Source organism: Copadichromis virginalis, linkage group LG23 (assembly GCF_057382275.1).
Source record: "Copadichromis virginalis isolate Kocher_CV1m ecotype Utaka linkage group LG23, C_Virginalis_male_GT1.1, whole genome shotgun sequence".
Classification (NCBI taxonomy): Eukaryota; Metazoa; Chordata; class Actinopteri; order Cichliformes; family Cichlidae; genus Copadichromis; species Copadichromis virginalis.
In genome coordinates, this window is record NC_140639.1 from 14,029,996 (window position 1) to 14,043,829 (window position 13,834).

Genomic DNA, 13,834 nt, shown 5'->3' on the forward strand with positions numbered 1-13,834 from the left:
GCTGGACAAGAACAAGATGAGTTGATGGGGTTAGCACAGGAAATCTGAATATTTCTTCAGAATTATAGAAAGTGGGGAAAGCAGGTGTAGAAAATACTGGGCCTGTGTCCAGCCATGTGTCCTCAGACAGAGGTTTGATGTGCAGAGCTGCTGAACATCGATTCTTATTGAATGAACATGATCTATTACAAAGTTAGAGAGAAGTTTTTAGACTGTCTTCCTCCTGGGACCCAGGCTCTGGTTGGGGTGCAGCAGAAAACTGCAGAAGAGAATCACTCTCAAGCTGAGTAAGATTTCAGTTTGGTACCAGTGCTCAATCTAGAAGGGATTCCACACATTTCCACTAAAAACACCACAAACAGATCCTCAGATCCTGTCCACCATGATTTTCTTCCGACGGAGATTACCCAACTTCTCGTATCCGCAAGTAAATGGCAATGGACTTGTCCTTATATAGCACTTTTCCACTCTGTATGAACACTCAAACATGCCTTATTGACCTATTCGTTTTCTCCTACACCTTTTTAATATTCACACGCGACCATACTCCAATCGATGCATCAGATAGCAACTCAAGGATACTTAGACATGCTGACTGAAGACTGGAGCCGCCACTTTCTGCTTTGTAGATAACCTGCCTCCTGAGAGGTAGAGCAGGTCTTTCCAAGAGATCAATATCCGTTCTCTTTCAGTTCTTTGAACAAGGTGGGGCTGCGCTCTCTTATCTGGATATCTAAACATGCTCTGCAGAGACGTTTGGACTTTGGACGTGAGCAAGTCTGAAAAACATCAGCCATGATCCAGACTTTGCACTGTTATAAAGCTGTCTGCAAACACACTAGTAAGGAAATTTATTGCGTCAAACACTGCAGGAGTTTTAACATATGCATATCAGTTAACCACAGAAATGACTTATTTTCGACCTCACTGCTCCACATGTAAAGGAATTTAATGCAACTCCTCCACGAATCAACACCTTATCAGTGGGGGAGCTGTTTAAGTGGCCGAGTGATCTCAGGAATTATATTTTTTTTGTGAGCAATTTTTCTCAGGGACCAAATAACTTTAAATAACTAGTGAGACCCCACCGTGAAGAAAGGCCCAAGTTTTTGTCTACATGTTGATATCCGAATCCTCTTCTAGCTGAGACTAAAAGGAGGCAGGTCACATATTATACCCTGTTCACTGACGTGTCCCACATGGAGAAGGCTTACCCAGAATGCAGTTAAAGTGTTCGCCAGTGAGTTATCAGAAAACAGATCAAACATCCATGTTATCAATGCCTTAAACTGCTGCAGGTTATTGAAATGATGATATATCCCATGATGCTGATGCTCAAAGGCGGTTTTAGAGAAACAAAATCACACGGAGGAAAAAAACAACAAAAACAAAAACAACAGGTTTTGGTTTCAGACTGTGACGCTTGGAGTGGGTGTACAAGTAAACTGTTGGTGGCTTTCAGTGAAGCTGAAATGTGTGGAAATGTGTGCAAAGTATGTAAAGTCAGTGGAAACGGAGTGACAGCAATGAAGATGAGTCAAACTGGAAGCTCAAACTGGGCCCAGTTCCCAGAAACAGGATTACAGAGCTGCCTGGCGGTTCTCAGTGAATTAAACCCAGAAACCCCCGCAGACAGGAACTTCGAAAGCCAGAAACTCTCTAAACTCTGCCGTACTGTGACACAAGAGTCTGCTGCTGAGGATGCAGGAGTGTTTGCTCAATGCGTCCTGTGGCCGCGTTACAGTGCGCTCTGCTGTGCCTGCAGCTGGTGAGGAAAGTAGAAAAACTGAAAGAGTGGCTTCACCGTGACACAATCTGAAAGCCACCGATGACTGAGCACATTCTGAAAATATGTCAGGTTCAAGCTTCACTGAAATACCACAATGTGACGCCACATGCCTGACATCCAGCTGATTTACTCAAAACAAATAAGGCCGCGGTGGTGATGTCTCCATTCTGGAGAACTTGTCTCTGAGATTTTAGTTCTTGTTTTCATTTTGTTATTTTAGTTTCTGCACCGTTTCCCTAGCTGTGCCTCCCAATCCTCCCAATCCCAAGAAATGTAACTACACGTCACCGTCAACGCAGCCCGCATTGACAAGTGCTGACAGCAGCTACACTTCTGCAGGCCGGATTAGTCCCTTCTGTGTCACTCAGTCTCTCTTATTGTGCTTGGTGTGAGCAGTTTTGTCTCTGTGTTTAGCCTGTCCTCACATCTTGTGGTTTTGACTTCCCGATCGTCGTCACCTGTGTCTTAAGGGGAAATTGTGGTTTAAGCGGTGGTACTGTGTTGGCAGCCAGTCGACCTGCAGAAAGCGTCTGTTGTCAGATGGAGGCAGTGGTCAAAAGGTGTATTACAACAGGTCTGTGGTCTGTGGGCTACTCTTGATCCATCAACCAGCTTCAGTGAAGAAAGTTCTAGAAAAAGCTGAAGTGAAACTGACGGTTAACAAAATGAAAAGCGTCCACTGCAGCGACCGTCTGTGCGTTTCATTCTGCATTTATTCTTTTGCTTTTTAAAGAACTTATTTTTACATTGCACTCAAAGTATTCTTCCTGCTCAACAAAATAGAGCAACTTCAAGGTCCAAAAAAATTGCACTATATTTCTTCACGTCAAGATACATGCATATGCAAGTAGGGGTGAGGTGGGCCACGAGTTTGAGACTGCTGCTTTAGAGCACAGGTGTCGGACTCTAGGCCTCGAGGGCCGATGTCCTGCAGGTTTTAGATGTGTCCTTGATCCAACGCAGCTGATTTAAATCGCTAAATTACCTCCTCAACATGCCTTGGGGTTCTCCAGAAGCCTGTTAATGAACTAATCATTTGATTTAGGCGTGTTGACCCAGGGTGAGATCTAAAACCTGCAGGACACTGGCCCTAGAGGCCTGGAGTCCGACACCCCTGCTCTAGAGAGTGCACAGGTGCAGGTTTGCAGTGGTTGAAAACTCATCTCTAGACAAAAAGCTCCACAAAAAGACACAGTCTGGTTCTAAATGAAGAACTATCCCTCATCAGTCTGTGTGTAAACATCTTCGCGATCCTCTGCCTCCATCTCCCCACAACCACCCTCTGCATCAGACCTTCTCCATCAACATTCTCAAAGCAAACATCCATCTGCGAAGCTCTGCTCACTGATCGTCACCTCTCTTCTTTATATTGTTGCAGGTCTGGTGTGTGTCTGTATCTATTTTAGGCCTTTTGGCAGCTTCGAACTAATTTAAACAAACTTCAGCAATCTGTTTCCCTCAGTACTGCACTTTTCTTACCTGCTATCAATTATTTTTCCAGCCTGTGGGCCACAGATATAATTGATAGCATTTAGGTTTGGAGGGAATTGTAAGCAAGGGGATTTAGGGACTCAAAACAAATTAGATTTGACATAACTTTCCATTACGACATCCTAAAGAAGTGTGGCGTTCATGTGACTTTAGCCTAAAGCCGAAACAAAACCAAATGACGTAAAACAATGAAGCACAGAAGTCATCTCTGGTGCTAAAGCTCTCCATGTTTTAGAATCTGGATCTTCTTTCCATATCTAAAGCGTTGTCCAAAATATGTTTTTTTTCCCAGCATCGTCTTTCTTTGCCAAGCATGTGCACGCACGACGAATTCGAGTCCGTTTTTTGTTTCTCTCAATGAACTTAAACAGTAATGCAGCAGACATACAGCAGAGCTGGAAACACAAAGCTCAAAGTCAAATCTGCCTCATGGGCTTTCACAGAGTGTGTAGCAAACAATATCCTCTATTCTTAGTGCTTCAGCATGGACAGGAACCAATGTAGATTACTGGGCTTACTGGAAACATGGATGTAAGTTGCAACATCAACTGGCTGGCAAAGGGATAAAAGATGTCCGGTGCAGAATCGTCTGACATAAAACAATGAAGCATAGAAAAGAAAGAATGCACAGTGAGTAATGCAGACACTAGGAGATGATTCGCTGTAGTTGGTGTCTTTAGATACAGTTAGGTTTCCCCCCCACTGTGGCTGTGACTTTTGGGGAACTACAGAAAACAAGCTTTGGATGAAGAGAGAAAAAAAAAAAAGACAAGAACGGGGTAATATATTCAAAAGATTCCATTTAATTTGTGGATATGAAATTGGGAAGCAGTTTACAACCTTATCTCAACATGCAGTGACCATAAAAAAAAAAAAAAAACACATCATAAAGATAGTGGAAGGATACGATGAGACCAAGCTGGCGTGTGTGTTCACAGTGATTAAATCAAAATGAGTCGAGCAGTCGTGTGAAGAGCTGCGATCTCACACCGAACAATGCAGCTCAAAAACACACTGTACACAGAAGATGGACGTAGTAAATGACTTGTTCTGTGGGTGGAGAAGAACCGCTGGCAGCGAGTGACACTTGTGAGACATTTTCGTAAACCTTGTGCCAAAACTAAAGGCATCCAAATGCGTTTGCAGCCATGTGTGGAACATTTAATGCAAATATTTGATCGGTTGTGGTTTAAGGTGACACGGCTGACTTGGTGCTGTAGAAAACATGAGCGGTGATTTATAGAAGACCTTCCAGACTCCGCCTTAAATAAATGAACAATAAGGTAACAAAGACCTTGCTCCATCATCACACTGTAACCACAGAGATATCACGTGGTTCAAAAGCTGAGCTCAGTTTGTGTTCAGGCCACAAAATGACCCGTTACTGTTGTGTTGAACTTTTCTTTATTAAAGATTTTTAAGCTCTGGAAAGCCGCCTGATGAGTCGCTCACTAAAGCCGAATGCTTTCTTCAGTCCGGTCTGTTCGCTTCGTGGCTTGTAACATGAGAGGTTCTCTTCTGCGATGGATAAAATTCACAGCCTCATTTTCACATTTCTGCTCAGATGTCTGTTATTTTTTTTTAGAACTTGTTCTGATGATCTTGTTTTCTTTCACTTGTTTCTGATATTTTTCTGCCACCAGAATGTGCACAAAACCACAAAAGCCTCTGTATAACGGCCGCACTGTTATATCGGCCGTTGTCTCCTTGCCAAACATCGTACAACAAAAGTGACGTCACAGCTTCGGTGTCGATTCAGACCATGACTACACTGTCAGTGAGCTGATACCAAATGTCTCAGTCTAATCCACCCCCCCGAACACGTCACATCTGGTTTCAAGACAGCAAGACCATGGGTGATGTCACAGCGCCTACACCAATCTTTTATATATATATATAGTCTACTGTACTTCAGTAAGAAGCAGATGCATCCCACAGATTCTGTCCGCCATGATTTATGTCCCTCTGACATCAATCCATCTTCGAACGTTGGTTCTCAGACGCTTCGATCTGATGGTGTTGGCGAGAACGCTCCACTCGATGCTTCACTAACCAACTGGTCACATCACATCCACCTTTTACACACACACACACATACACACACACACTCTGTGGCTCTGACAGCGGAAATAAAAAGTACAAGAGGAAGACAGCAGTGACATTGAAATAATAAGTGTCCACGTGTAAAAATCAGGTTTATACAGATAGCTCTGCAGAGCTGATGTTCCAGCTGTGGTGTCCACATGTCTTTATACACGCTGCTGGCATAGGAAAAAAAATTGGTGTGACGTCTCTGTTGAGTGCGCTCCAGTAAAGGAAACTCATCCACGGCAGAGGAAACGCTGTACCATTTGCAGAGAAATCATTTCAACAGATCTGCCTCTCGTACCGAGCCTGAGCGGAGCAGCGTGTCCGAGAAGATTATGGTTACTGAAGCTCTCTGGTCCACTTTGGTACCTAACTCATTCTGCTGTGGAGTTATTTACACCCAAAACAAATCTAAAATTTGCACAACATTACAGAATCTGTAGAAAATACTGCAGAAGCTTAAATTGTTCTTTTAAAAAGTCGCTCAATGGCACAAAAAGTCCTCATCTTTTCGTCCTTCGGGTCCTCTTTGCGTGTGGAGATCGTCGCCTTTTCTAGATGCTTTCAAAGCAAATGGAACAATATTGAACACAGAGTCGTTTTACTTTGCTATGCTGTAAAAAGGTAATTTAACTATATAAAAACTCCAAAAGAACTGTACAAAACAAAAGCATCGGGCACAAGTCTGCTCATCTTTCATGTGATAAGGCACGATTTCAAATGTGCATTCCTCGTGAAAAGTGTCCGCCAGCCTTTAGTGTCGTTGCTTTAATGGATTAGTAGAAGAAGAAGTGCCACCCACTGCTTTCACACGTAAGCACCCAACGCTGCGTGAAACTCTGTGAGACACTGGACCAGCTGCTGAAACTTGGGCCTCTCCTCGGGGTCCAAGGCCCAGCAACAAGCCATCACTGCAAACCTGCAACACAGAGAAGGATCGGGTCAAAGTTCACAGAGGAGTCATGTCTGAAAACACCTCACAGATCATTTGAAAATTGGGCCTCCCAGCTTAGACTGGCACTGCCTAAACCTAAACAAGCAGATATCCTGGGAAAGTGTAATGCGTCCATTCGCTGACCTTTCCAACTTTTAAAAAAGTGGAAAATCTTTGAATCAACAGCTATGGAAAAAAAAGAAGGAGAAATTCATGTCCAGGAACACAAATGAATACATGCTGTGACATCATGGGGGTGCTCTTGAAGCTCCGTAAGTGTAAATAAAATGAAAGTGAATAAATTGTTATTTTTATAAGAGAAAAACTGGATTTAAAGGCAGCGTTCGTCTAGTATTATACTGCAACTGCTGTATTGTCTTGAACCAGGAGCTGCCTGTGCAGTGCTGGTAGAAATGCGTGAGATATAATTACCTCTATCAGCGCACGGCCTCGATTACATAAGCTGTAGTATTGTGGTAAAGGAAGCCATCGCCTCAACATCTATTGTATTTGCAAGGAAACAGTTTTTTGATGACTTAAAAGATTTCAGGTAATCAGATCCTGAGTTTCCTTTAATCATCGAGAATTGCACATTTCTGTGGGGATTTGACACGAGTTTGTTTTCTTTAAATGCCTCTGCGCTTGGATGGCGGCGCTCCGAGGAATTAGTGTAAAAGTAATATCCAAGGAGCACCTGGAGGGAGTTTCATCTGCACTCATCAATTAATTGGAACTTGGTGGTTAAAAGCCAAACTTAAGAAGACACTTATAAACACACTGGTTATGGCAACATTTAAGACAAATGATCAAGTCCACACAGTCACCGGTGAATAATTAAATGCCATAACACAGGAACCAAAGGGAAGAGCGTTACTGTATTTCACATTTAGTCAGATCCTGATGTAGTGAAGTAATCTCTGATGCTAAAGCTCTCCATGTTTTAGAATCTGCATCTTCTTTCCATATCTAAAGCACTGTCTGATAACTGCTCGGCTCCATGTGATTTTTTAGCATTGTCTTTCTTTGCCAAGCATGTGCACGCATGACGAATTTGAGTCTGTTTTTCGTTTCTCTCAATGAACTTAAACAGTAATGCAGCAGACATACAGCAGAGCTGGAACAACAAAGCTCAACAAAGTCAAGATAAATGTGTGTTTATCAAAAATCTGCCTCATGGGCTTTCAGTCTGTGCCGCAAACAATATCCTCTATTCTTAGTACTTCAGCACGGACAGGAACCAATGTAGATTACTGGACTTAATGGAAACATGCATGTAAGTTGCAATGTCAACTGGTTGGCAAAGGGATAAAAGGTGTAAAATCTGTCAAATCCAGCCAGTCTTTTTGTTTTCTTTCATCAAAATACCCCAGATTTTGACATGCTTTAATACTGATCTTGTGTGGACTCTTTTTGATGAATGTGGAGGATGACCTTCTTCTCTCTTTTCTGTTTTCAGAGATTGTTGGGAATGGAAAGTATAACTTTTGCAGGTTTAAGTACACCCCGAAGACAGAAATACCACGAGAATTTGTCAGGCATGGCACAAACACATTTCTGCTTCTCCCAAGTCAGCTTCCAGCAAGTGTTAATTTTCACCAAACACTAAATATCCATGCACTGCCAGGGCTGCTTTGAGCTTCCTCACCACAAACCTGTTTTGGGGGATCAGATGGTAAATACTACTGCAGTGATGCCAAAAAATTAAACCAGTGGGACAACATTGCCTCTTCTTCTTGACAGCCTGATGGAATTAAACTTTGCATCAATCAAAGCTAGTAGCAGCTGAACAGTTTGATTCGACTCAGGTCCTCAAACAATATGTCAACTAGCAGCTCATTTATTGTGCCGACAGTCTCCAATAACAAGCTTCACTGCAGCTGAAAATGCACTCTTCACTGCAGACTTACAGATGTGACAAATTAAAGGAAAAGCCAGTATGAAAACAGTCTTCCAGTGGAAGATATTCACTTATTTGGTGCTCAAATAAAATAAACAGAATGGCGCTTTATTGTCAATGTACTGTGCAGAAGGGTTAGGGTCAGGAATAAACAGCAAACAGAACAGATATACAGCCAAGGGGAATATATACAAACTAGAGGAATATATACAAAACAACAGAAAGGCACACATTGCAGAGGAAAGTGTTTGGAAACAGTGCAAAAGGACTTGGTCTGCGTTTCGAGTATTCGCATCAAAGGTGATGACCTTTACTGAACTTTGCACTGATCTGCAGTGACGCTTCCCTTTAAAATGAAAAAGAGAAACACTCTTTTCCACTGTCTGTGGACAGTGATGATTTGCCACGCTTTCCAGAATATTGTTGCACCGTTACCAGTCTGTTGTGGAAAAACATTGTGGGGTTTTTTCTTTCTCTTAAAAATTATGAAACACTTTAACTGTAAACAACTACTGCTTTAAAGTAGGCAAACTGACCTTTTGACCTTTTAGTGTTAAGATGACAACATTCACTGAGTCATCCGGTCTCAGATTTGTGCTGAAAAGCTAGCGCATACATTTATTACTTCTAGGTTGCACTGCTCTCAGCCTACAGTAATATGGAGTTCTTGAGGCGATCAAGTGGCACTATATACATGAAACTAGAGCTGGGCGATAGAACGATAACGATATGTATCGCGATATAACTTTTTCTCGATAGAAAAATTAAACTATCGCGATAGACCTCGCCGCTCTTGTCCTCTTAAAAACAAAAAAACAGCCAATCCAAATTACGTAGCGCAGAGCTGAACCAATCACAGCCGCAGCGTCACGTCACGTGACTTGTTACGTACAGCACAAGTGCCAAGCCGCACATGTGTATTTGTTTGGGAAGCAGCCAGCCACCGTACTGCCCGGGTAATGGAGGAAATGAGTGTGCCGACTAGAAAAATCAACCGAGCGTGACCGAAGAGAAAACAGATGATGGTTCCAATGCCGGAGAGATTGTCGAACGGAAGAGCCATAGAAGTTCCGTAGTGTGAAGGTATTTCGGCTATTTCAAGTCTGACAAAAACAGAGTAGCGTGCACTGTAAATTGTGCCGAAAGCAAGTCTGGAAATACAATGAACTGGTGCATGCGCTACGTCCACACATACCCGGGTATTTTTGAAAACGCAGATTTTTCTATGCGTTTGCACCTTTCGTCCACACGTAAACGGCGTTTTTGGTCACTGAAAACGAAGATTTTTGAAAACTCCGTTTTTGCATTTACGTGTGGACTAGAAAAACGGAGAAAACGCAGCGTCAAAGGTGTGCGCATTTTTTGACGTCACACTGTGCGCCACGTTATTGTTTCGGTGAAATGAATTTCTACAATACTGTTAATTCTACTCTCTGCAGTGTTTAAATGCTTACATATACACACAGTTACTGTCCCTCCACACATACGACTCTGTTCTGCTTCTATGCCCCAGCTTTGTTTACTTTTTCCCACCGAGGCTTCTAGACTTCTGATTGGCCAACATTTCTGCACGGTTAGGAATCTAGCGCCACCTGCTGCTTTGGCATGTTCATAGCAGCGTTTTCCTTCATTTCTGCCTTTATGTGTGGACGGGATTATTTTTTAAAACGAAAACGGAAAATCTCCGTTTTCAAAAATACCCGTGTACGTGTGGACGTAGCCTCAGTCTCTGACTGGAAGCGCTAATTCGTCATTCGGCTTTTGTCAGACTAAAGTAACTGTTAAAACTGTTTGAAAAGCTCAGCTATACAACAAGGAGAGATTGAGAATTTCCTTTTAGTTCTCAGTTTATTTGATATTGACAAAAGTTAGTCAGTTTTGTCTGTTCTTCTGTAAAACAAACTAAGATTTATTTTTAGAATTAATATTTTGTTTCTAAGTGGAATTGACAATTTAGTCTGTTTCGTTTGTTCTATTTTGAAACTTAAACGCTTTAGCGGCTGCCTTTTGTGTAGTTTGCAATATTTGCCTTTATTTATCTGAAAAAGTCTCATGTTCCTTAAGTACATCTACCCTGTTGAACTTATGGGAAATAAATATTTAAATCAAAACAAGCTGCTGATTATTTCACATTTTACTTGTGAGCAACGGCACATTTAAATCTTACAAATATAGTTATTTGGCTTATATCGTGATAGATATCGTTATCGCCTGAAATGAAAAAAACATATCGTGATATGAAAAAAAATCTTATATCGCCCAGCTCTACATGAAACTTAATTGAGTTGCTTCTTGTTACACTTTCGAGGTGGGAAAAAAAGGCTAAATCATCTTGTAATGAGAAGGCCATACTGATGAACTGCTACTTACAATCATAAAAAACATCATCCTTGACTTGTTGTCATTGCAGATCAGAAAATTGTGGGATTAGAGTAATAATCCTACAGAAACCAAACCTGGCCACACTGATCTATACCTTACCCAGCGGATACCAGTGGACTTAGTGTTGCTGTGGTTCTGTATATCATTAACGTCTGTAAACTGTCGACAAATAGGACAAGAAAAGGAAGGACGACTCAAAAAACTAGCTCCAACTCTTACCAAAGTCAAATAAACAAGTGAAAATACAGAGTATGTGTGGTGGTGGTGGGGGGCAACTTACAGCTCATCTGGACAGTTGATTGGTTGTGCTATTCTGTACCCGTCTTTTAGGTAAGCCGACATCTCGAAAGGGTCAATGTCGACGTAGGGGGTCTGCCCCAGAGTCATCAGCTCCCACAGCGTCACTCCAAAAGCCCACTGTGAACACACAAATTCTCTGAATAACCCTGAGACCAGTGCTTAGCATTCATTCACAGCACTTTACAAAAAAATACAAGCTTTTAATGTGTTTTCATCAAACAGGGCGAACATAACCAGAGGGTGGAAAAGTAGCGTTCCCACTTGTTGTACTTGTATTCAAATACACGACGTTCCAAATGAACAATGTGAGGAAATTATGTCAAGAAATGTATTTGGAATATAAATCACTGCTGCCAGTTTTTGTTGAGAGTGAAAGTGTAAGCAGTTATTATCAGGGTTCAAACTGCCTGCGAGTGTTCACTCTGACCTCTGAACAGAGAAAAGATGAATTACTCGAATCATATTTAAGATGCTTCCAGTAGGTTTTGACCTTGAAGTTGTTTGTTTAAACTCTGGAAGCCATAATATCTAAAATAAAACTGACATTGACAGACAGAATAGCCCAGAAAGCATTGAGTTTCTGCTGTGTTAGTATGCCCCGAGCCTTAATGGGGTGACACAGGACCTTTAAAAGGAAGTGCAAGGACTGTTTAGGAACTAAGAGCAAGGTGGGCTCTTCAGAGGGGGGGTTGGGACAATAAAACAAAAACGTGTTCTACGGTAAACCACCCTGTTCCCACATCAGTGAATAAGCCATTGCCAACATTCCCAGTAAAGCTTAAACATGCCAATAGGAACGCTCCCATCCTGTGTCGCTTGCTATCTGATTTGTGTACCTGCTGATGTAAGGGCACGATACATTTGTGTGCGTAACAGCAACACACTCAAGATGCTATACAGCTCCAGGTACTTGTATGGACTTGCACTGGGAGGCTGTTAATGCCAGGCCTCTGTTAAATCTAAGTGCCATGATTGCCATGGAGCGGTGTGACCATAACAGGAATGTGGAGGGGGTGGGGACACGTCTGGCTCGTGTCTCAGTGGTGTCTCTGAGGATCTGTTAGGCAGACTTCCCGACTGCCTCCGTCGCACCCGGTCTTCTATCCTGGAACAGGAAAGCGAGAAGAGCCACAGACACGCCTTTCCCTTTGACACCTTGACCAAGTGTCTAAGAATGGCTTGCACACAATCGGTGCCATTTCCCGGATCGCCTTAACCGCATCATGTCTACTGGAAACATACTCGCATTTAGAAACCTCAGAGAGACAGGAAAGGTCGCTTCTGCTATTGTTTTGTTGACAACGAATCACAGTTACAGCGTTGCCTTGTTAAGCAACAGCAAGCAAACAAAGCAAAAATGAAGCCCAAGAGGGCGCAACAAAATAATCCTAAATGGTTGACAACACAGTGGCTGTGTCCATCATTTATATACAGTCTATGGAAGTAAACTGCATATCTGGTAGTTCTTACCACATCACTTGCACTGGAAAAGTCATTGTTGAGCAGGCTTTCCAGGGCCATCCAGCGGACAGGCCGGTTCTCATTATCCCCCAGACAGTGGTAATCCATGGGAAAGAGATCTCGGGCGAGGGCATTGTCTGTAATCTTCACCTGCATGTTGTCGTCAATGCTGTCGGTGGAGGGAAAGCACGGCCTTTATTTTTGACAAATTAAATTCCAAACCAAATCACCTGAAAGCTACTGAGGACAGCGTGACGACAGCTAGAGTCAGGTCACTGAAAACTTACACGCAGTTCCTAGCGGCGAGGTCTTTGTGTATGACCTCTCTGCGAGCCAAGTAGCTCATTCCACATGCAATCTGGATGGCCATGTAAACCAGGTCCTGCTGAGAGATTGCCTGAAAGGAAATGGGGGAGAGAGGGCGACAATGTGCAGTTGAGAGACTGACAGGAAAAAGTAAAGACTGAGAGAGGACACCTGGTGACTTCTGTGTAAAATTGTTCTAGTTTTCTTTGGAATGGGACAATGTGGGCGAAATATGGGCATTACATACACCATGACTATTTTTTCTCTATAAATTCAACTGCAAGGAGACTGGAAAAACAAGACCTGACATGACTTGTTTAAATGCAACCTTTAAAATTTCAAAGATATATACGTACCCCTCAAGTGTAACAACTTTGGTGACCTCTAAACTCTTATTTCAGTGTCAACATCGAGTATAATAAGATAATTAGCACACGTCAGCATGCCGAGGAGAAAAAGACAGGTGTTATTTTTTTGTGATAAAGGGGTAAACTAAGGCTACATCCACATTAATCTCTGTCTAGACTCAACAGTTTCAGAAATATTTCCTCATCTATATACCTACCTCATGCAACAAGATCATTCATGTACACTGTGTAAACACAGCAGAATGTTGCGGTAGCTCAGTGGAAAACACTGCTGCCCCTCAACAAGAGGGTCCTGGGTTCAAACTCTAAGAGCGTGCTTCAATGTGGAGTTTGTTGATTTTCTTGCCATCAAAAAATAAAATAATATAAAAAAACCTAAATGCTCCCTAAATGTCATTAAATCTGAGAAAAGCTCCCACCTTACCAAAGAAGTAGCTAATTTTTTTGCACAGTATTTTTTAGAATAGCTCAAGAAGCCATTCAAAATTGTAGTTAATTGAGTTAAAGGGCTTGAAGTGCACAGAGGTGGGTTTTTGTGCTTTTTAATTCTTGTTCTTAAGTAGAGGAGATAACCAAATGCATTTTTCAAAGCCAAAAAACCAAAACACCCACACAACACATTTAAGCATTGCTAAACACTGCAAGTGCCACAATCGACATGACACAGTCTGTTCGTTTGGTGAACACCAATATCACCATCATGACCAAAAGCAACATTTACGAGTGTTAAAATATGACTAAATCAGAAAATTATTTTGACACACAAGGGATCATGGCTACAAGATGACAAAATGTAGGCAAAAAGGCAACCTGTCATA

The 13,834-nt window shown here is 42.1% G+C and overlaps 1 protein-coding gene across 5 annotated transcripts in view; it reads right to left on the bottom strand.

The window, feature by feature from the left end:
• Window positions 1-4,060: 4,060 nt before the first annotated feature.
• Window positions 4,061-13,834, bottom strand: part of ryk (receptor like tyrosine kinase) — a 55,088-nt gene continuing 45,314 nt past the window's right edge. For 3 of the 5 annotated variants that reach the window (XM_085447935.1, XM_085447938.1, XM_085447934.1), the window contains 5 exons: window positions 12,630-12,739; window positions 12,352-12,511; window positions 10,862-10,998; window positions 10,681-10,740; window positions 4,061-6,287 (listed from right to left, as the gene is read on the bottom strand). In XM_085447935.1, the coding sequence (XP_085304061.1) occupies window positions 6,176-6,287; window positions 10,681-10,740; window positions 10,862-10,998; window positions 12,352-12,511; window positions 12,630-12,739 (579 nt within the window). In that variant the 3' untranslated portion in view covers window positions 4,061-6,175. The remainder of the gene's footprint in view (window positions 6,288-10,680; window positions 10,741-10,861; window positions 10,999-12,351; window positions 12,512-12,629; window positions 12,740-13,834) is intronic. The other 2 variants (XM_085447939.1, XM_085447936.1) reach the window with 1 other exon arrangement.